The sequence below is a fragment of the Neomonachus schauinslandi genome, chromosome 6 (assembly GCF_002201575.2).
Source record: "Neomonachus schauinslandi chromosome 6, ASM220157v2, whole genome shotgun sequence".
Classification (NCBI taxonomy): Eukaryota; Metazoa; Chordata; class Mammalia; order Carnivora; family Phocidae; genus Neomonachus; species Neomonachus schauinslandi.
In genome coordinates, this window is record NC_058408.1 from 139,075,497 (window position 1) to 139,099,892 (window position 24,396).

A 24,396-nucleotide genomic window follows, 5' to 3' on the forward strand; every position below is an offset into this window, starting at 1 on the left:
CGTGCGGGGCTGAACCCCGCTTCCCGAATTCCCCTCCCGCGTTGAGCGCGCCCACCTCGGGGCTCCCGCGGGCCCCCGCCCTCCCTGGCGCGCGGGGCTGGAGCCGAGGCAGTTGGCGCGAGCCGCGGGCGAGGCGGGGCCGCGCGCGGGGTCCCCTCCCCCTCCCGCAAGTCCCCTCTGGAGCGCTCCGCGCCGCCCGCGCCGCCCGCGCAGCCCGCTCTCCGCCTCCGGCCCGGCCCGGGGCGCCGCGGCGGTGGGCTCTGCTCGCTGAGGACAAGGTCGAGAGACCGAGAGGCGATGCCCGAGTGCGACTGGAGGGAGCCGAACGGAGGCGACGGCGACCGGGATCTGTCCTTCCTGACCAGGGAGCGGGACTGGGGCAGGCGCCAGTGAGGAGGAGGAGGAGAAGCGGCGGCGGCGGCGAGGTTTTCTCCGGCCGAATACCTCCCCCCCGGAGCATCGCTGTCCGCGCTCGCGAGCGCAGCCCGGCTGGGCAGGGGCGCCGGAGAAGATGGAGCCGGGGGGCCGGGCCCGCATTGGCCCCCCGCAGCCGGCGGCCCGCGGGCTGTGGAGGGCTCGGCCGGCGGGCGGCGGCGGCGGCGGCGGCGGTGGCGCCTCCTCCTGGCTGCTGTACGGGAACAGCTGGCTGCTGTGCTATGGCTTCCTCTACCTGGCCCTCTACGCGCAGGTGTCCCAGTCCAAGCCGTGCGAGAGGACCGGCTCCTGCTTCTCTGGCCGCTGTGTCAACTCCACCTGCCTCTGCGACCCGGGCTGGGTGGGGGACCAGTGCCAGCACTGCCAGGGCAGGTTCAAGTAAGTGTCTTCGCCGGACCGCGCACCTCAGCCCTGCCCCGCACCCGTCGCGCCCCCTCCCATCCTTCGCCCCCCCCCCGCCCCCCCCCCCCCCCACCCCGGCCCCCGGGTCTCCGGGGCTGGGAGCCGCCCGCAGCGCGCCACCCCCCCGCCCTGCAGCCCCGGCGCGGGGAGCACTCGGCCCCGCGCGGAGCCGGGACCGCCGGGCACGCGAAGCCGTCGCGATGGTCCAGGTGTCCGCAGCGGCTTCTGGTCCCCCGCTCTTGAGCATTTCCATACTCAGTTACGGTGCCAAGCACCATTTTTGTTAGGTCATTGTTTTTTAATCAAAAATTATGCAAGTAACTCATGAAATACTGGAACATTGCAAGACATTCAAACAACGTAGAAGTGTAAAGGTTAAAAGTTACGGTCTACCAGTACCTCCTTCTACTCCCATCCTACTCCTCTCTCTAGAGGTAACCGCTGCGAACATTTTAGTTTATTTAGTATTATAATAGTGATCCTAAAAGTTTATGATGGGTTTACTCTGTGCCAAACCCTGTTAAGCGCCCGGCGTGGATTATCTCATTTGTTCCTCACAACTCTGTGAGTTACTAGGCTTATTACGCTGGATTTACAGAGAGAACTCGAGGCAATGAATTTAAGTCATTTGCCCAAGATTACACAGTAGTAAGGGCTGAGTTGTTATTCCAAATCAGCTAGCTTAACTCTAGAATGTTTACTTTTAGCCAATATACTATATTGAATTTCCTAGGACAGTTTTAATTGAGAATACAAGAGTAACTTTGGGTAATGTAAAATGATGAAATATCTAGACTTTTTAATGCGGTGAAGATAATGGATTTTTCGAACTGTTTATTTCACTATCATTTGTTGTGTGAGAGCATCACTTTGGTTTTTCTCTGAAGCTCAAGGCCCTGAGGAGTTTTCTTTACAACAGTAAATTTTAGATACTCTCCCCCATTGGCTGATATTTATTACATTCCTGCCTGATATGAGAAGAAATGGGTGAGTTGAGGGGAGCAGCAAGTAAGATAGTTGAGGTAGCCATCTCACAACTTGCAGATAACAGTCATTAAGTAAGTCAACTTCTTAGATTTCTAGATAGTTACTGTGAAATTTGCTGACTGTTCTGTGGCTCTGAAATTACACTACGTAGATTACTGATAGTTATTGTCAGGATGATAGCAAAATCTAAGTGAAATGTCTCAGGCTCTAAGGCAAAGGTAGGAAGTATGGTTCACCTTATTAATGGATTATAGGAAAATGTCTGGGGAGTTTTAAATACAGCATATTTTCCTTTTATTTTTTTTTTAACTGTTGCTAGTTTAAACCATATCCCTTAAAAGTCATTGTGAAACTGGTTTTTTTAAAGGGTACTTTTTTGTTTTAGGTAGATCCTACTATTTAAATTAGTTTACAGCAGGTTTTTGGAAGTGAAATCTTACAATGAAGCTTCATGAAATTCATTTGTAGCAATAGATTGAAATGTTTTCTCGCTTCCTACTGTCACAAATTAGTATAATACTGTAGTTTCTTTGGATACTTTTTTTTTCTAATTTGAAAGAGGTGCTAATTAAAAGTCTTAAAAAGTGTTTCAAGATAAGGAAAGATACCTTACTGAATTGTGCTTGTTAGTAGCTGTTTTTACTTAAGTGTTTTGCAACTTTGGCTATGCCAGTTGCAGCCAGCTTTTTTATCAAGCAAGAATTTTGACCATATAAACTGGCCGCCAACAATGAATAAAGCTGCATCACTTTTTTTTTTACATCTTTCTATAAATAGGAAGATAACCCAATATATATGTGATTTAGGGATTTTGGCCTTTTTGTGGGTGGATTTGCTCCATTTATCTAAAGAGGACAGAGATTGCTATGGTCCTGAGAAGCTCCTATCTACATTTTATAGTAGTGGAACTTGTTAATCAGCTACATCAGCAGCCTGTAACCTCACTAGCAGATGTTGTCTCAGTTAGTAGGAAAGATCACAGATCAAGTTAAACTAACTTAAATAACATAGGGAGATGGTGTTCATAAACATAATACATTAGTGAGTAAAAGAGGAATAGCTTTTTTTTTTTTAAGATTTTATTTATTTATTTGACAGAGAGAGAGAGACAGCGAGAGGGAGCACAAGCAGGGGCAGAGGGCGAAGGAGAAGCAGGCTTCCCACTGAGCAGGGAGCCCGATGCGGGGCTTGATCCCAGGACCCTGGGATCATGACCAGAGCCAAATGCAGACACTTAACGACTGAGCCACCCAGGTGCCCCGAGGAATAGCTTCTTAAATATAGTTAAATAACAGTTAACCCTGAATTAATCATTGAATATAAATCATTTACTTGGAAACTGTTATTTCCTATGATTCATTGTACTCTATTGGTAAGTACTTTTTCATTTCACTATGGAATACAAGCTATTAATTGGAGTAAATATAACTGGTACTACTCTGTGTTTTATGTATACTCTAATGGGTAAAACGTGGTATTTAATGTTAAAGGGAAGAATCAATTTAGAAGAAAAGAATTCTTCCTGGTAAAGTATATGCTAAGCTAAAAAAGGTTTATTTGAAGATGGTGGCTTGTTTTATTCAGCAGTTGAAGTAATAACATGGTGGGAAAGACTAACTGGAAATTCTCACTTCATTAATTATCTTGAAAATCTTTTACTAAGCTAAAGAATAGCAACCTAGCAAACAGATATCAAAAATGATCAATCTTGGTAAGCAGGTGTCAAAATTAATTGGCTGGTTCCATGGTAACTTAGTTTTTTTTCTACTGTGGGGATTTCACTAGGGAATAAGAGAATTCTTCAAATGGTTCTTTAGAATGGAAGATTGATGGTGGGCGGAGGGGAATGCAGAAGCAAATATGGTACCAAAGTGGTACTTTAGTTCTCTTAGCACTGATTCCAGCCTTCAGTTTCTATTTGAAAAGAATAAAACACTTAGAATTATAAACCATTTCTCACATAGGTAAAAATGAATACTTATCTTTGGCTAAAACTAGGCTGAAAGATTTGGGATTGAGAATCAGAAAGGACAGTGCCAATATGAAATATAATAATTAAGGATATAATATATGCTAATTTGAATTCTGTTTACTTGCATTAGGCTAGTATAACATTAGGCTAGAAAACATTTTACTACAAACTTTATTTAAATGAATGACATTTTCTTTTAGAAACTAGTTCTTTAGATTATTTCCGTAGAGTAGTTGAGATATATATTTATATGAATTTATATTTTGTGTTCAGACTTGGACATTTTCTTGCTAATGTGACTTAGGAACCTATGACTTCTCATTTGTAAGCAAAATAAACTAAATTAATGCTCTGAGATTGGAAAATATCTCATATTGTGAATAATTTCTAAATGTAAGTTTATTAAAACATTTATTGAATATTTTTCTAAAATCATTTTTACATCTTATTGTATGTTTAATGTATATAGATTTTTTTTTAACTTCTTAGGTTAGTCAGATGTGGGTACCAAAATTCTCACATTTGTAAAAGAAGTATTCTATTTCTGGTGACAGCAAAATGAGGATATAATAATCAGGAATTTTATTGCTATTTTAAACAGAAAGGGGCAGGGTTAAATATGTAAATATGTTTCCTTAGCTACTAGTAAAAAAGCACACATTATTAGGAATCCTTTCTATTAACAGTAGAAAAACTGTCAGTAACTATAAAATTACATTGAATGTTCCTGACCTAAAGTCTGTCTTTCTTTGATTTAATTTTTCAATGATTTTACCCATAAGTTTTTTTTAAGTTTTTATTTAAATTCCAGTTCATTAACATACAGTGTAATATTAGTTTCAGGTATACAATATAGTGATTCAGCACTTCCATACAACACCTCGTGCTCATTGCAATAAGTGCACTGCTTAATCCCCATCACCTATTTAACCCACCCCCTTCTGGTAACAGTCTTCTTTATTTTATTTTAATTAATTTTTTTTTTTTTTTTTAGAGAGAGAGAGAGAGAAAGTACATGGGGGGGCAGAGGGAGAGGGGGAGAGATAATTTTTTTTTGGAAGGTTTTATTTATTTGAGAGAGAGTGAGCATGAATGAGTGGGTATGGGGGTGGGTGGGGAGGGGCAGAGGGAGAGGTTCAAGCAGACTCCCTGCTGAGCAGGGAGCCTGACGCTGGGCTCCACTAGGACCCCAGGATCATGACCCAAGCAGAAGGCAGATGCTTAGTCAACTGAGCCACCCAGGCACCCCAAAATAGAGAATCTTAAGCAGGCTCCATGCCCAGTGAGGAGCCCATCTTTGGGCTTGATCTCATGATCCTGAGATCTTGACCTGAGCCGAAATCAAGAGTCTGCTGCTTAACCCACTGAGCCAGCCAGGTGCCGCAATCTTCTTTATTTTAAAATAGGATTATAATATGTAATTTATATCCATGGGTTCTTTTTATATTATTAAAACATAATTACACAGTAGAAATTTAAAATTGGAGTATTTCTTTTTTTTTTTTTAAAGATTTTATTTATTTGTCAGAGAGAGAGAGAGCATGAGTAGGGGGAGTGGCAGGCAGAGGGAGAAGCAGGCTCCCCACTGAGCAGGGGGTCCGATGAGGGGCTCAATCCCAGGACCCTGGGATCATGACCTGAGCCGAAGGCAGGCGCTTAACCAGCTGAGCCACCCAGGCATCCCCAAATTAGAGTATTTCTAAGATCTTAAATTGATAAAGTAAGTTACTTTTAGTAGCATGGTTTTCAAAGATGTTATTTATTTGAGAGAGAGAGAATGAGCATGAGCAGGGGGAGGGGCAGAGGGAGAGGGAGAGGGACAAGCGGACTCCCCGCTGAGCATGGAGCCCATCCTGGGGCTTGAGATCCTGAGATCATGACCTGAGCTGAAATCAGACACTTAACTGAGCCACCCAAGCGCCCCAGTAGCATGGTTTTCAAGACCACCTATCCTTTAGCAGATTTGACTCTGCTCCTCCTTTTTTTCTATACTGGTCTTTTAGGTTCTTGAAAGTGTCACATTTCTTTTGATTTTCGGGCATTTCATACATGCTGTACTTCCCCAAACCCTCTTTCCTATCTGGTCTTTTGCCTGACTGATTACTAAACATCTTTCAAATCTTTGCTTATACTAGTACCTAAAGGAGGCTTTTTTGACTTGTCGACTATGTTACCCCTTATTATGTACTCTTACAGCACTTTTTTCCTTTTTAGTACTTTCAAAAGGAATTACTCAATCATTTTTTTTTTCATTATTTTTAAGACCTTTATTGAGGTATTGTTGACATGCAATAAACTAAATTTAAAACATTTTATCATACATATACACCTCTGAAACTATCACCACAATCAAGATCATAAAAATATCTATCACACCCAAAAGTTCTATGTGTCCCTTTGTAATTCCTCCCTTTCCTTCCTGCTCCTCTTCCTGTCCCTAGGCAAATACGAGCTGCTTTCTGTCACTATAGATTTGTTGGATTTTCTAGAATTTTATTTAAGTGGAATCATATTCTATGTACTCTTTTTTGTCTGGCTTTATTCACACAGTTTACTCATTTTAAGATTCATTAATGATGTATCATGCGTTTATTCCTTTTAATTGCTGCACAGTATTCCTGTGTATGGATATACCACAATTTGTTTTTCACCCAGTTATTGATATTTGGGTTGTTTCCAATTTTTGGCTATTCTTTGTGAAGTTGGTATGAACTTTTATGCGGAGGTCTTTATATGGACATACGCTTTTCTTTATCTTGGGTAAATATGGAAGAATGGAATGGCTGGATCACATAGCGGATATATGTTTACCTTTTCAACAAACTGACAAACTGTTTTCCACAGTGGTTGTATTATTTACATTTCCACCAGCTGTGTATGAATGTTCTAGTTAATTCACATTCTCACCAACACTTGGTACGTTCAGTCTTTAATTTTGGCAGTTCTAAGTGGTATGTAGTAGTATCTTGTGGTTTTAATTTGCATTTCTCTAATGATTAATGATGTTGAGCATCTTGTCATGTGCTTATTTGCCATCTGTTTTTCTTCTTGGTGAGGTATCTGTTCAGAACTTTTGCACATTAAAAAAAATTTTTTTTCTTTCTTGTTATTGGTTTTTATGAGTTCTTTACATGTGTGGATACCAGTTCCTTTTCAGATATATCATTTGCAAATCTTTTTTCCCAGGCTGGGGCTTGTCTTTTCATTCTCTGAACAGTGTTTTCAAAGAACACATGTTTTAAATTTGATGAAATACAGTTTATCATTTTTTTTTTTATGAATTTTTCTTTTGGTGTTAGATCTAGGAAACCTTGGCCTAAGTCATAATTTCTCTTCAATTTTTTTTCTAGAAGATTTGTAGTTTTAGATTTTACATTTAGGTTTATAGTCCATTTTGAGTTAATTTCTGCGTATGTGAGAGGTATGGATCTCAATTCTTTTTCTTTTGCATATAGAAATTCAACTGTTCAGGGCCCTTTTAAAAAGACTATCCTTGGGGCGCCTGGGTGGCTCAGTTGGTTAAGCGTCTGACTCTTGATTTTGGCTCAGGTCATGATCTCAGGGTCCTGGGATTGAGCCCCACACTGTTCTGCACTCAGCATGGAATCTGCTTGGGATTCTCTCTCTCCCTCTCCCTCTGCTCTTCTCCCTGCTTGCGCACTCTCTAAAATAAATAAAATCTTTTTTTTTTTTTTTAAAGATTTTATTATTTGACAGAGAGAGAGATAGCGAGAGCAGGAACACAAGCAGGGGGAGTGGGAGAGGGAGAAGCAGGCTTCCTGCCGAACAGGGAGCCTGATGTGGGACTCGATCGCAGGACCCTGGGATCATGACCTGAGCTGAAGGCAGACGCTTAATGACTGAGCCACCCAAGTGCCCTAAAATAAATAAAATCTTAAAAAAAATAAAACAAACAAAAAGACTGTTCTTTCTCTGAGAAGTCACTTTGTATCTTTGCCAAAACCAGTTGTTCATGTATTTGTGAGTGTATTTCCGAACTCTGTTCTGTTCCATTGATCTCTTTGTCTATTTGTACATCAAGACAATAATGTCTTGATTATTATAGCTTTATAAGTCTTGAAGTCAGCAAGTAGTAATTCCTTTAATTTTGTTCTTTTTAAAATTTTTCTGGCTATTTGAGGTTCTTTGCATTTCCGTATGAATTTCAGAATCAGCTTGCCAATTTCTACAAAAAAGCCTGCTGGCATTTTACTTGGGATTGTGTTGAAGCTATGGATGAATTTGGGGGACAGTTGATGCCTTATTAACACTGAGTTTTCTGACTCATGAACATGATATATCTCCTTTTATTTAGGTCTTTTTTAATCTCTCAGCAGTATTTTAAAATTTTCTGTGAACAGATTTTATAATGCTTGTCAGATTTTTCCCTAAATATTTCATATTTTCTGATGCTGTTGTAAATTATGTATTTTTAATTTTAATTTCTGATTGTTGCTATTATATGGAAATACAACTGTTTTTTATTAATCTTGTATCTTTCAGTCTTGCTAAACTCATTAGTTGTAGATTTCTGTAAATTTCTTATGATTTTTTTTGAATAGATGATTATGTTGTTTGCAAATAAAAATACCTTTACTCCTTTCTTTGCAATCTGGATGCCTTTTCTTTTTCTTGCCTTATTTCACTGCCTGGAACGTCCATTGCGGTGATCTATACATGTGATGACAGTGGTCAATTATATGCTATTCATGATTTAGGGGATAGTATTTATATATCTTTAAGCCAAAATGATGTTATCTGTAAGTTTTTTGTAAATCCCTTTTATTACAGTGAGGATGCTTCCTTTCTATTCCTAGTTTGGTAAGAGTTTTTATTGGAGATGGATATTGGATTGTGTTTTTGCATGTGTTGAGATCATCATATCATTTTTCTGATTGTTCATTGATATGAATTCTGTAGCATAGTTTTTAAATGTTAAACCAACATATTACATTCCTGAGATGAAGACCATCTGAAATGATATATTTTCTTTCTTTATATATTATTTGGATTTGGTTTATTAAAATTTTGCTTAGAATTTTTGTATATATGTTCATGAAGGATATTGGCCTGTACTTTTCATATAATATCTTTGTGCAGTTTTAGAATCAGGGTAAGGCCAGCCTCATAGAATGAGTTTAACACTAAACCTTCCTGTTTAGTTTGCTGGAAGACTTTGCGTAGAATTGGCATTATTTCTTCATTATGTGTTTGGTAGAATTCACCAGTGAAGCCCTTGAGGCCTGGAATTTTCTTTAGCTCCAAGTTCAGTTTATTTAATATAGATTCATTTGATTTAGCATGTTTAACTACAAGTTCAATCTATATACTATATATAGAATTTGTTAAAATTTATCGGCCAGAATATTGTCCATCTTGGTAAACATTTCTTGTGCATGTGAAAAGAATGTGTGTGATGGGTGGAATGGTCTGTAAATTTCAGTTAGGTCAAGTCGATTCATAGTTTTGTTCGTTTTCTAAAACCCTTTCTGATTTTCTGTCTACTATCAGTTACTGAGAGAGAGGTATTAAAATCTTCAATTACAATTTTGCATTTATCTATTTCTCCCTGCAGTCTTAGCTGTTTTACTTCATGTATTTTGAAGCTCTGTTATTAAGTGTGTGAAATTTTATATCCTCTTGATAAATTGGCCCCTTTTTTCATTATGAGATGACTATAGAAGATCCTTTTTTCATTCATGTCTTTGTACCTTTGTTGAAAATCAATTGGATATGTCTGCCTCTATATTTGTTTCTTGATTCTGTTCTATTCCTTTGATCCATGTGTCCTTTTGAAAGTCTCTTTTTTGACTATTGTAGCTTTGTAGTAAGTCTTGAAATTAGATAGTGAGATTCCTATAACTCTGTTTTTATTTTTGAAAATTCGTTTAGTTATTCTAATCCATTTGCTTTTCCACATTTTATAATCAATTTGTCAGTTCAAAAAAAAAAAATCCTCCTGGGATTTTGGGTGGGATTTTGTTGACTAGAGATTGTTTTGGGAAGAACTGACATCTAAACAATACGGACTCCTCCAGTCTATCAACATGTTTTTTTCTTCATCTATTTAGGTTTTCATGGATTTCATGCATAAGTGTTTTGTAGATATATATATGGATCCTACATATATTTTGTTAGATTTATACAAAACTAAATAGTTTATGTTCTTTGATGCTATTGTAATTGATATTATTTCTTTTAATTTCAATTTCTATTTTTTCATCTTTATTTTGTGGAAATACAATTGATTTTTGTATATTGACTTTGTATCCTGCCTGCAATGTTGCTAAACTCACTTAGTTTCAGTAGCTTTTCTTATAGATTCCTTGGGATTTTCTACATAGACAATTACGTTATCTGTGCATGGAGACAGTTATACTTCTTCCTTTGCAATTATATGACCTTTATTTTTCTTCTTCTTGTATAGTACTGGCTAGGACCTTTAGCTTGATGTTAAATAAGAAAATAAGAGTGGATATCATTGCCTTGTTTCCAATCTTAGCTGGAAACATTCAGTTTTTAAGCATTAAGTATTTTGCTAGCTGTAGGCCTTTTTGGTAAATGCCCTTTATTAGGTTAAGGACATTCCTTACTGTTCCTTATTTTGAGAGTTTATCATGTATGGATGTTAAATTTTGTATCTTTTTTTCTGTGTCTGTTGAGAGGACCATTTGGTTTTTCTTTTTTTAGTTTGCTGATATTGGTGAATTAAATTGATTTTCAAATGTTTAATCAGCCTTACATTCATGGGATAAACCCCACTTGGTCATAATATATTATACTTTTTATATATTGGTCTATTTTTTTTTGCTATTATTTTGTTGAGGATTTTTGCTTCTGTGTTCTCAAAAGATACTACTTTGTAATTTTCTTTTCTTGTAATGGCTTTGGTTTTCTTATCATTATAACACTAGCCCTATAAAATGAGTTAGAAAGTGCCCCCTCTTCTGTTTTCTGGAAGAATTTATGTAGAATTGGTATTACTTTTTTTCATCAATGTCAGTAAAATTCATCAGTGATGCCAACTGGGCCTGGCATTTTCTTTGTGGAAAGACTTGCAACTATGAATTCAATTTTTAAAGTAGATATAAGGACATTCATTTCCTTGATTTCTTTTTGAGTGTGTTTTGGTAGATTGTCTTAGAGAGATTGGTCCATTTCATTTAAATTTTTAAATTTGTGAGCATAACATTGTGTATAATATTCCCTTATTATCCTTTTAAAGTCTGTGGAGTCTTTTTTTTTTTTTAAAGAGTTTATTTATTTGACATAGAGACAGTGAGAGAAGGAACACAAGCAGGGGGAGTGGGAAGGGAGAAGCAGGCTTCCTGCTGAGCAGAGAGCCTGATGCGGGGCTCGATCCCAGGACCCTGAGATCATGACCCGAGCTGAAGGCAGTCGCTTAACCAACTGAGCCACCTAGGTGCCCCAAGTCTATGGAGTCTTAGAAGAATATAGTAGGAAGGGAAAAATGAAGGGGGGGAATCGGAGGGGGAGACGAACCATGAGAGACTATGGACTTGAGAAACAGACTAAGGGTTCTAGAAGGGAGGGGGGTGGGGGATAGGTTAGCCTGGTGTTGGGTATTAGAGAGGGCACGTATTGAATGGAGCACTGGGTGTTATACGCAAACAATGAATCATGGAACACTACATCAAAAACTAATGATGGAATGTATGGTGATTAAAATAACATAATAAAATAAAATTAAAAAAAAGAACAGTAAAGTCTGTGGAGTCTTTAGTAATATTTCTTCCATTTCTGATATTGGTAGCTTACATTTTCTTCTTTCTTGCTTAGTCTGGCTAGATATTTATTGATGTTATTGATCTTTTCAAAGAATATGTTTGGTTTCATTGATTCCTGCTATTTTTTCTTTTGTTGTTGTTTTCAGTTTCATTGATTGCTGCTTCCTTTGGTTTTAATTTTCTTTTCTTATTCTAATTTCTTAAGATGAAAAGTTCACATCATTAATTTGAGATGTTTCTTTCTTTCTAATAAAAGTGTTTTAACGTTATATATGTTCTAAGCACTGCTTTAGCTGCATCTCACATATTGGTATGTACTTTCATTTTTATTCAGTTCAGTATACCTTGTAATTTTCCTTTAGGCATTCTCTTTGGCTTATGTAGAACAATTTTGTTTAACTTTAAAATATTTGGGGATTTACCAAAGATTTTTCTGTTATTTATTCCTGAAGTCCATTATGTTCAAAGACATACCTTGTATGATTTCAGTTCTTATAAATTTGTTAAGACTTGTTTCTGGAAAAAATATGGTGCATTGTAGTGAATATTAGCATTTGCAATTGAAAATTATGTACTTCTGTTGAGTGGAAGGTTATAGAAATCTCAATTAAGTCATGTGGGTTGTTGTAATTGTTCAGATATTCTTTATCTGTACAATATTCTCTCTAGTTGTGTTGATTACTATGAGAGGAATGTTGAAGTCTCTCACTGTAACTATGGATTTGTCCTTCTCCTTCACTTTTTTTTAATTTTTTATTCTTTCTTTCTTTCTTTTTTTCCGTCTCATTCACTTCTGTCAGTTTTGCTTATGTTTCAAAGGTTTTTTGGTGGGTGCATATACAATTAGAACTGCTATGTTTTTTGGTGAACTGACCCATTCATCTTAATATCATTTCCTTCCTCTTTTTCTTTGGTAATTGTTTCTGCTTTAAAGTCTTCCTTGATATTAATAGCTACTCTAATATATATATATATACACACACACATACACATATATATATATTTCAATCCAATCTAATCTCTTTTTATTGGTTTATTGAGACTATTTACATTTAATGTATTTGGATATATTTTGGCATTCTGTTTTAATTTGCTATTGGCCCTTTTATATTTCTTTTTTTTAAAGTTTAAATTCAATTAGCCAACATATAATACATCATTAGTTTTTGATGTAATGTTCAGTGATTCATTAGTTGCATATAACACCCAGTGCTCATCACATCACGTGCCCTCCTTAATGCTCATCACCCAGGTACCCCATCCCCCCACCCACCTCCCTTTCCACAGTCCTCAGTTTGTTTTCCCGAGTCAAGAGTCTCTCATGGTTTGTCTTCCCGTTCAGTTTTCCCTCCCTTCCCCTATTGTCCTCTGCACTATTCCTTATATTCCGCATGAGTGAAACCATATTATAATTCTTTCTCTGATTGAGTTATTTTGGATATATGTCTTTGTATTATTTTTTAGTGGTTATGCTAGTATGCTAGTGATTACAATATGCATACCTAACTTTCTGTAATCTATTCAGTGTTAATATTTTTTTTTCAGGTAAAATTAAATTTTAAAACTGTATTTGTCCATTTATCCATCTCCACTGACCTTTGCTATAATTGTCATATATATCACATCTACTTGTATGGCAAACCCCATTAGATAAAATTACAAACTTTGCTTTCTTATTTATTTATGTATGTATTTATTTATTTATTTATTTGACACAGAGAGAGGCAGCGAGAGGGAGCACAAGCAGGGGGAGTGGGGGAGGGAGAAGCAGGGAGCCCGATGCGGGGCTTGATCCCAGGACCCTGGGATCGTGACCTGAGCCAAAGGCAGACGCTAAATGACTGAGCCACCCAGGTGCCCCTAAATTTTGCTTTCAACAATATACATATTTTAAAGAACTTATGAGGAGAAAAATTGTCTTTTATATTTTGTCAGATATGTACTCTTTCTTTTGCTCTTTGCTTATCCCTAGATAGAAATTTCCTTCTAGGGTCATTTCCCTTTAGTGTGAACCCCCCTTTTTTGGTCCATTTCTTTTCAAACATGACTGTTGCTGATGTATTTTCTTAAAATTTTTTTTGGCCTAACAATACCTTTATTTTGCCTTGTTTAGTGAGGGATATTTTTTACAGGTACAGAATCCTAGGTTTTCAGTTCTTTTCTTTCAGCATTTTAAACAGGTTGCTCAAATTTTTTCTGGCCTTTCATGGTTTCTGATGCGAAGTCTACAGTCATTCTAATTGTTTTTCTCCTATATATAATGTCATTTTTCTCTACCTGCTTTCAAGATTTTTCTACATTTTTTGTTTTAAGCAGTTTGAATTATGATGTATCTGGATGTAGGTTTCTTTAAATCTACCATGGGTAGTAGGGTTTGCTGAGCTTTTTGAATTTATATTTATGTCTTTCACCAAAATGGGATTTTTAAAAAAAACATTATTTCTTTTAATATATTTGTCTGCAGTAATCTTTTTTGTTTCTTCTGGGACTTCAGTGACACTAATGTTAGGTTTTTGATTTAGCTCCACAGGTTCTTGAAGTTCTAATCTTTTTTCTTTCTTTTTTTAATCTTTTCTCTTTCTTCAGATTGTATTATTTCTTTTGAACTATCATTAACTTCACTGACTGTTGCCTCTGTCATCTCCATTCTGCTTTTGAACCCATCCAGTCATTTTAAAATTTAAGATGTATTTTTCATTCTTAACTTTTCCATTTTGTTCTTTTTGATGATTTTTCTTTCTTTGCTGAGAACTTCTCTCTTCATTTCATTTTATTGTCTTTATCTTTGTCTCATGGAGTCTAGTTTTAATAGTTAATGTCTGTCTGATGATGCAAATTTTTGGATCTTCTTAGGATTGACATCCATTGATTATCTTTTCTCTTGAGAATTGTGTATATTTTCCTAGTTCTTTGTATGTTGAGTGATTTTTGGATTTATTCTGGACATTGTGAAGGTTATCTTGCATAGGTTATGGGTCTTGTTATGTTCTGGGGAATGTTGATTTATTGATCTATTTGTTTGTTTATTTTTATTTAGTAAGGAACAAACTGGTTAGGTTCAAGTAGCAAATTGAACTCTGTCATGCTTTCTGAGGGCAGTGGTTCTAATCTCACTTCTGTTTTCAAAGCCTTTGGATCTGAATGCACACATGACACTCCAGGATTATTCTGAGACTTGTGCAGTGTTTTAAGTTTTAATTCAGTTCTCAAAGGCTTCATTAAGCTGCTTTTGGGTCTGTTCCTCATATTAGCTGCTCAGATTGAGTCTGAGTCTTATGTGGGTTCATACACAGAATTAGGGTATTTCCATCTTCAGCTTTCTGTTACTTGGGACACCTTGCATACTCTGATATGCAGGGAATACTTTTTCCCAGCCATTCTTGCTGGAAAGACAGAATTTCTCCTTTAAGAGTCCATCTGTACATGTATGTGTTGCTGTCATTCTCAAGGTTTGCCATCCTTTTCATTTCTGTGGCCGTTGTTTTAGTAAAGTCCTGAATTTTTCTCTACTGGGTTGTTGCAGTAGATCTTTAATTTATTTCTCTGCTTCTAATTTCCCCCTTGCTATTCTCTTCTTTACTGCTACCAAAATTTTCTTCCTAGAACACAAAGTTGATCATCTCTTCTTTGCCTGAGAGCTAGAGTATTTAAAGCAGCAACTCTTAAGTTTTCTGATGAATCTATTGTCATTCAAATTCTTGTTCTCTAGCTAATGTGTCATTTTCCTCTGGCTTTCTTTCTTTTTTTTCTTTTAAATTTTCAGGAATTTGATAATGATATATATGGGTATGGAATTCTTTGAGTTTATCTAATTTGCTCTGCTTCTTGTTCTGTAGGTTTATATCTTTTTCAGAATTTGTAAATTTTCTGTTATCATTTTTTCAGTTCCACACTCTTCCTTCTTTCCCATGACTCCAAAGAGACAAATGTTAGATCTTTGTTACTGACTTCTACATCACTAAAGCCCTATTCAGTCTGTTTTCTTTCTATTCAGGTTGGATAACTTTTATTTATCTATCTTTCTGTTCACTGATTCTTTCCTCTATTATCTCCATTCTGCTGTTGGGCCCATCTTATGAGTTGATATAAAAAGTTTCATTTATCATATTTTCTGTTTCATTCTTTATGTCTTCTGTTTCTTTGCTTGAAACTTTTATTTTTATATTTGTTCGGAAAGTATCTGCAGTTGCTTGTTGTACTATTTTTCTGATAGCTGCTTTAAGATTCTTGACAGATAATTCCAGCATCTTTACCATATCAGTGATGGTAACTTCTGATTATCTTTTTTCATCTGCGTTGAGATTTTCTTGTTTCTTGGTATGGCAAGTAATTTTGGATTATATCCTGGATATTTTGAGTATTGTGCATGAGATTATGGTTCCTGTTTAAAAATTCTGTTTTAGGAGGTAATCAACTTGTTTTGGTTCAGCATATATGGCCTTCACATTTTTTTTTTATATAGCAGCTTTATTGAGTTGTAACTTATATACCATAATATTCACCACTTTAAATGGCTTAGTTGTTTTTAGGATATTCAGAGAGTGGTGCAAACATCATCATATCTAATTTTAGAACTTTTTTTTTATCACCCCACAAAGAAACCCCATTTCCATCAGCACTCACTCTGTATTTCCCCCACCCAACAATTCCACTGGTCTAGGTAGCCACTAATTTACTTTCTGTCCCTGTGAACTTGCCTCTTGTGGACATGTGATATAAACGGAATCATATAATGATTCCAGTCTTTTGTCATGAGCTTCTTTCACTTAGTATGTTTTCAGGTTTCATTCATGTACCGTGTGTCCATTCCTTTTTATTGCCAAATAATATTCCATTGTATGGATATTCTACATTTTGTTAATTCACTCATCAGTTGTTGGACATTTGAGTTGTTTCTACCCTAGGCTATTATGAATAATGCTGCCATGATTTTTGTGTACCGGAGTTTTGGGTGGACTTATGTTTTCATTTCTCTTGGTATATACAGAGGAGTGTGCTGGTCCATTTCTGTGCTGAGATTCGAATGCCAGTTTAGTTTCTTTCTTTTTTTTTTAAAGATTTTATTTATTTATTTGACAGAGAGAGGCACAGCGAGAGAGGGAACACAAGCAGGGGGAGTGGGAGAGGGAGAAGCAGGCTTCACGCGGAGCAGGGAGCCCGATGTAGGGCTCGATCCCAGGACCCTGGGATCATGACCTGAGCCAAAGGCAGACATTTAACGACTGAGCCACCCAGGCGCCCCGCCAGTTTAGTTTCCAAAGGCTTGATTGGACCATTCTGCTCTGCCCTGTTTGCTGCTCTGAGACCATTCTGAAATGCAGATGATATTCCATACCATAGTTAAATTCCAAAACTTTTTGCTTTGTTGATTGAGATCTATTTTACATCTGGACTGTCTGAGGGTGTACACAGGACTTCATACATGCATTTGAAGGATCTCCTTTTAAATCATCATCTTCTTTGTAATCCATTTCCATTCTCTAGTTAGGAGGATGAGGGGTGCTGACTGTTGTCATTTGCTTAGTGCAGGGCACAGATGGTCCACCCCAGGATCTCTGCATCTGCTGCAACCCCAGTGATGAGGGGCAGGGATCTTGCCTCCTTGCTGGTATTTATGTAGTACAGGGCAGAGATCACTGAAGGAATCCCACCTCCACTTTCTCTCCCAGTGGGGAGGGGAAGGTATTTATTATTTTTATAGGTAAAATGTAAGCTTTTTTTTAAAAAGCGCTGTGTAAATTAGAAACTCTCAAGTTGATTCTCTGTGTCTCATAAAAGAATAGAAACTGTAAGAGTATTTTCCATGTTTTAATATATTAAGTTTAATGTCAGGCTTCATTTGTACTTTTTTGACAATATAATTATGCTAATGATGAATTTTTTCAAGAAAATAGAACTTATTCTAACTATTTTGTATAAGAATAATATTAATAGCATTTAAATTAGCATTTCAAACTTAAATTATGAGTTTAGAGGAAAAGTAGTATAATGTGGTAGAAAACCTTTTAGATATATTGGTTTTTTTATTGCTGATGAAAATGCTAGGAGGCAGATATTGTTATTCTCATTTTATAGTGGTAAGAGAAAATGAAAGACCTAAAGTCATTATTTATGCAAAGTCTCATAGATATTAAGTGGCAGGTGAATTTGCCAAATCATGTCTGTCTGGTTCTTTATTCATATCAAGCCATCTTTTTCTCTTCAGGAAGTTTTTCCTTAATTATAAACTCATAATCTTCTGGATTTCCAGATACCATAGGGGTTACTTAAGATCATGAGTAGTGCCAAATTAATATGTGTTTGAAATCTGGTTCTGCCAATGTGCCATGAACTTTACATGGATTTGTTTTGCTGCTTTACTGAACACTTGATAAATTTTATCTCATTGCATTTTTCAAATCTTACGAAATAAATAGTATTGTTATAACTTTTTACACACAAGGAAGCTGAGGCTGAGGGAGGTTGAGTTACATACCCATTAAGGGACCAAGCTGAGATTTTTGTAGCTTTTCTAAAGTTTTGCCTATTTCCTTCAGTTTCTTGGTCATGTCTTTTTCCTTCTTCAGTGAAAAGAGGCTATGTTATAAGAGTTCTTACTTGTTCTTTACAAGGTTAATATGAATGGGTGCATTTTATAGTAGAGATGCCAAAAGAAAAGTCTAAGCTTATCAAACAGTTCTCTATGATGTAATGATATTTTATTTGTCTCCAAGTTTCTTGAGTATTTGAATGTATTTATAATAGGAGTTGTAGATGACTGGTTCCCAGATGGGCTGTGAGTGGTTGGTGAATCCTCAAGTTTGTATACAAAATATTATTTATATGAATTTTTATAGGCAGGGGGTGGTTAGCTTTTACAAGATTCTCAAAAGTGATCTCAGACCTCAAAATGGTAAGAATCACTGTATTATAGGAAAGAAAGTCGAATAATGTACCTATACATTGTATAGGTACAGCTTAAAAAGTTATTTTTTCAAGACATGGAATGATCTCAAAAGTAGTTTTTAAATTTATTTTTTAAAAAAGCTTAGGAAGATTATACAACAAAGATAAAAAATTCTTCCTGTTTTTATTTGCTCAAATAATCCAAACATTTACAACTATATTATACATAGAAACATATAGATACAATGTATATTTATAAATGTTTATATACATACATATACCTGACATATTTCTATAAATATATATCAGAGTGATGGGGAGTGCTCCATCTCTATGTATGTATCATCACTTTACATACTTACATTTATTTGCTATTTGTATATTGTCTTTTCTGTCTCTATAACCATGTTGTCCACTCTGGCAGTTACTAGCCACATATAGCTATTAAAATTAGTTAAAGTTAAATTTTAAAGGTTCAGTTCCTTTGTTGCACTGGCCATATTTCAAGTGCTTGATAGCCACATATGCTAAGTGGCTCCCGTATTGAACAGTGAATATATAGAACTTTTCTATCATTGGAGGAACTCCTGGACAGCACTGTCCTGAAATGCAAGGTCCAGGAGGGCAAAGACAGTTTTTTTACTGTGTTTTTTTCCACTTTTTATACTAACAGCTTTATTGAGCTATAATTTACATAACATAAATTTCACCAGTTTAAAGTACACGATTTAATGGTTTTAAAAATATAATTACAGTTGTGAAATTATAACCATAATTTTAAAACATTTTGTTATTCCATAAAATAAACTTTGTACCCACCAGCAGTCACTTTCTATTCTCTTCCCTACTCTCCAGCATGAGATTGCCACTAATCTTCTCTCTGGAGACCTTTTAAAGTTCACTGTTCTATCTCCCATGCCAGGAATATTGCCATATTCAATAAATATTTTTGAATCAGTGAATGACTCTGTGTATATATTTTTTCTGTAGTCTACTTAGGGAGAAAGTCAAACTATATAAATAAATTTTTATCTGTGACTTCAATAATTTCTAGGGTATTTTATATAGGTAGTATAAAATCAAACTAATCTTACACTATAGATATATAAAAATTAACTTTCATAATGATGTTTCTGAGGTTTTTAACCATCCTGAGTTATGAAAGCACATTAGCTCATTGTGTTTCCAGAAACTTAGTAATATAGGAGGTGTGGTAAGCATAATTTTTTTTTTGCATTTTTTTTGTTATATTAATAACCATACATTACATCATTAGTTCTTTTTTTTTTTTAATTTTTATTTATTTATTTGACAGAAAGACAGCGAGGGAGGGAACAGAAGCAGGGGGAGTGGGAGAGGGAGAAGCAGGCTCCTACCGAGCAGGGAGCCTGATGTGGGGCTCGATCCCAGGACCCTAGGACTGTGACCTGAGCCGAAGGCAGACGTTTAATGACTGAGCCACCTAGGCGCCCCGACATCATTAGTTCTTGATGCAGTGTTCCATGATTCATTGTTTGCGTATAACACCCAGTGCTCCATGCAGAACGTGCCCTCTTTAATACCCATCACCAGGCTAACCCATCCCCCCACCCCTCTCCCCTCTAGAACCCTCAGTTTGTTTCTCAGAGTCCATAGTCTCTCATGGTTCTTCTCCCCCTCCGATTTCCCCCCCTTCATTCTTCCCTTCCTGCTATCTTTTTCTTTTTTCTTTTTTTTAAACATAAAATGTATTATTTGTTTCAGAGATACAGGTCTGTGATTCAGCAGTCTTACGCAATTCACAGCGCTCACCATAGCACATACCCTCCCCAATGTCTATCACCCAGCCACCCCATCCCTCCCACCCTGCACCACTCCAGCAACCCTCAGTTTGTTTCCTGAGATGAAGAATTCCTCATGTTAGTGAGGTCATATGATACATGTCTTTCTCTGATTGGCTTATTTAGCTCAGCATAACACCCTCCAGTTCCATCCATGTTGTTGCAAATGGCAAGATTTCATTCCTTTTGATGTCTGCATAATATTCCATTGTATATATATACCACATCTTCTTTATCCATTCATCTGTCGATGGACATCTTGGCTCTTTCCGTAGTTTGGCTATTGTGGACATTGCTGCTATAAACATCGGGGTGCACGTACCCCTTCGGATCCCTACATTTGTATCTTTGGGGTAAATACCCAGTAGTGCAATTGCTGGATGGTACGGTAGCTCTATTTTCAACTTTTTGAAGAACCTCCATACTGTTTTGCAGAGTGACTGCATCAGCTTGCATTCCCACCAACAGTGTAGGAAGGTTCCCCTTTCTCCGCATCCCCGCCAACATCTGTCGTTTCCTGATTTGTTAATTTTAGCCATTCTGACTGGTGTGAGGTGGTATCTCATTGAGGTTTTGATTTGGATTTCCCTGATACTGAGCGATGTTGAGCACTTTTTCATGTGCCTGTTGGCCATTTGGATGTCCTCTTTGGAAAAATGTCTGTTCCTGTCTTCTGCCCATTTGTTGATTGGATCATTTGTTCTTTGGGTGTTGAGTTTAGTAAGTTCTTTATAGATTTTGGATACTAGCCCTTTATCTGATATGTCATTTGCAAATATCTTCTCCCATTCTGTTGGTTGTCTTTTGGTTTTGTTGACTGTTTCTTTTGCTGTGCAGAAGCTTTTTATCTTGATGAAGTCCCAATAGTTCATTTTTGCCCTTGCTTCCCTTGCCTTTGGCGATGTTTCTAGGAAGAAGTTGCTGTGGCTGAGGTCGAAGAGGTTGCTGCCTGAGTTCTCCTTTAGGATTTTGATGGACTCCTGTGTCACATTTAGGTCGTTCAACCATTTTGAGTCTATTTTTGTGTGTGGTGTAAGGAAATGGTCCAGTTTCATTCTTCTGCATGTGGCTGTCCAATTTTCCCAACACCATTTGTTAAAGAGACTGTCTTTTTTCCATTGGACATTCTTTCCTGCTTTGTCAAAGAAGAGTTGACCACAGAGTTGAGGGTCCATTTCTGGGCTCTCTAGTCTGTTCCACTGATCTATGTGTCTGTCTTTGTGCCAGTACCATACTGTCTTGATGATGACAGCTTTGTAATAGAGTTTGAAGTCCGAATTGTGATGCCACCAGCTTTGCTTTTCTTTTTCAACATTCCTCTGGCTATTCGGGGTCTTTTCTGGTTCCATACAAATTTTAGGATTATTTGTTCCATTTCTTTGAAAAAAGTGGATGGTATTTTGATGGGGATTGCATTGAATGTGTAGATTGCTCTAGGTAGCATTGACATCTTCACAATATTTGTTCTTCCAATCCATGAGCATGGAACGTTTTTCCATTTCTTTGTGTCTTCCTCAGTTTCTTTCATGAGTATTTTATAGTTTTCTGAGTACAGATCCTTTGTCTCTTTGGTTAGATTTATTCCTAGGTATCTTATGGGTTTGGGTGCAATTGTAAATGGGATCGACTCCTTAATTTCTCTTTCTTCTGTCTTGTTGTTGGTGTATAGGAATGCCACTGATTTCTGTGCATTGATTTTATATCCTGCCACTTTACTGAATTCCTGTATGAGTTCTAGCAGTTTTGGGGTGAAGTTTTTGGTTTTCCACATAAAGTATCATATCACCTGCAAAGAGTGAGAGTTTGACTTCTTCTTTGCCGATTTAGATGCCTTTGATTTCTTTTTGTTGTCTGATTGCTGTGGCTAGGACTTCTAATACTATGTTGAATAGCAGTGGTGATAGTAGACATCCCTGCCGCGTTCCTGACCTTAGGCGGAAAGCTCTCAGTTTTTCCCCATTGAGAATGATATTTGCTGTGGGTTTTTCATAGGTGGCTTTTATGATATTGAGGTATGTACCTTCTCTCCCTATACTCTGAAGAGTTTTGATCAAGAAAGGATGCTGTACTTTGTCAAATGCTTTTTCTGCATCTATTGAGAGGATCATATGATTCTTGTTCTTTCTTTTGTTAATGTATTGTATCACATTGATTGATTTGCGGATGTTGAACCAACCTTGCAGCCCAGGGTTAAATCCCACTTGGTCATGGTGAATAATCCTTTAATGCACTGTTGGATCCTATTGGCTAGTATTTTGGTGAGAGTTTTTGCATCCATGTTCATCAGGGATATTGGTCTGTAATTCTCCTTTTTGATGGGGTCTTTGTCTGGTTTTGGGATCAAGGTAATGCTGGCCTCATAAAATGAGTTTGGAAGTTTTCCTTCCATTTCTACTTTTTGCAACAGTTTCAGAAGAATAGGTATTAATTCTTCTTGAAATGTTTGGTAGAATTCCCCTGGGAAGCCATCTGGCCCTGGGCTTTTGTTTGTTGGGAGATTCTTAATTACTGCTTCAATTTCCTTAGTGGTTATAGGTCTGTTCAGGTTTTCTCTTTCTTCCTTGTTCAGTTTTGGTAGTTTTTTTTTTTTTTTTAAAGATTTTATTTATTTGAGAGAGAGAATGAGAGAGAGCAAGCACGTGAGAGGGGGGAGGGTCAGAGGGAGAAGCAGACTCCCTGCCGAGCAGGGAGCCTGATGCGGGACTCGATCCAGGGACTTCAGGATCATGACCTGAGCCGAAGGCAGTCGCTTAACCAACTGAGCCACCCAGGCGCCCCAGTTTTGGTAGTTTATACATCTCTAGGAATGCATCCATTTCTTCCAGATTATCTAATTTGCTGGCATATAGTTGCTCATAATATGTTCTTATAACTGTTTTTATTTCTTTGGTGTTGGTTGTGATATCTCTTCTTTCAGGATTTTCTCTTTGTCTCTGAGACTCGTAAGTTTTACTATTAGATGTCGGGTTGTTGACCTGTTTTTATTTTATTTATTTGGGTCATTTCTCTTTTCTTTTTGATAAGTCTGGCCAGGGATTTATCAATGTTGTTAAGTCTTTCAAAGAACCAGTTCCTAGTTTTGTTGATCTGTTCTATTGTTCTTTTGGTTTCTATTTCATTGATTTCTGCTCTGATCTTTATTATTTATCTTCTCCTGCTGTGTTTAGGCTTTATTTGCTATTCTTTCTCCAGCTGCTTTATGTGTAGGGTTAGGTTGTGTATTTGAGATCTTTCTTGTTTCTTTTTTATTTTTTTTAAAGATTTTTATGTGTATTTTTTGACAGAGAGAGAGAGACAGTGAGAGAGGGAACACAAGCTGGGGGAGTGGGAGAGGGAGAAGCAGGCTTCCCCGCTGAGCAAGGAGCCCGATGCGGGGCTCGATCCCAGGACCCTGGGATCATGACCTGAGCCGAAGGCAGACGCTAAACGGCTGAGCCACCCAGGCGCCCCTAGACCTTTCTTGTTTCTTGAGAAAGGTTTGTATTGCTATATACTTTCCTCTTAGGACTGCCTTTGCTGCATCCCAAAGTTTTTGAACAGTTGTGTTTTCATTTTCATTTTGTTTCCACGAGTTTTTTTTAATTCTTCTTTAATTTCCTGGTTGACCCATTCATTCTTTAGTAGGATGCTCTTTAGCCTCCATGTATTTGAGTTCTTTCCGACTTTCTTCTTTTGATTGAGTTCTAGTTTCAAAGCATTGTGGTCTGAAAATATGCAGGGAGTGATCCCAATCTTTTGGTACTGGTTGAGACCTGATTTGTGACCCAGGATGTGATCTGTTCTGGAGAATGTTCCGTGGGCACTAGAGAAGAATGTGTATTCTGTTGCTTTGGGATAGAATGTTCTGAATATATCTGTGAAGTCCATTTGGTCCAGTGTGTCATTTAAAGTATTTATTTCCTTGTTGATCTCTTATTTAGATGATCTGTCATTTTAGTGAGGGGGGTGTTAAAGTCCCCCACTATTATTGTATTGCTGTTGATGTGTTTCTTTGCTTTTGTTATTAATTGGCTGCTCCCATGTTAGGGGCATAGATTTTTACAATTGTTAGATCTTCTTGTTGGATAGATCCTTTAAGTAGGATATAGTGTCCTTCCTCATCTCTAATTATAGTCTTTGGTTTAAAATCTAATTTGTCTGATATAAG

The 24,396-nt window shown here is 37.2% G+C and overlaps 1 protein-coding gene across 1 annotated transcript in view; it reads left to right on the forward strand.

The window, feature by feature from the left end:
- Positions 1–459: 459 nt before the first annotated feature.
- ATRNL1 (attractin like 1) overlaps positions 460–24,396 on the forward strand; it is an 814,868-nt gene continuing 790,931 nt past the window's right edge. The window contains exon 1 of the mRNA XM_021699729.1: positions 460–813. Coding sequence (XP_021555404.1) covers positions 512–813 — 302 coding nt within the window. The 5' untranslated portion in view covers positions 460–511. The remainder of the gene's footprint in view (positions 814–24,396) is intronic.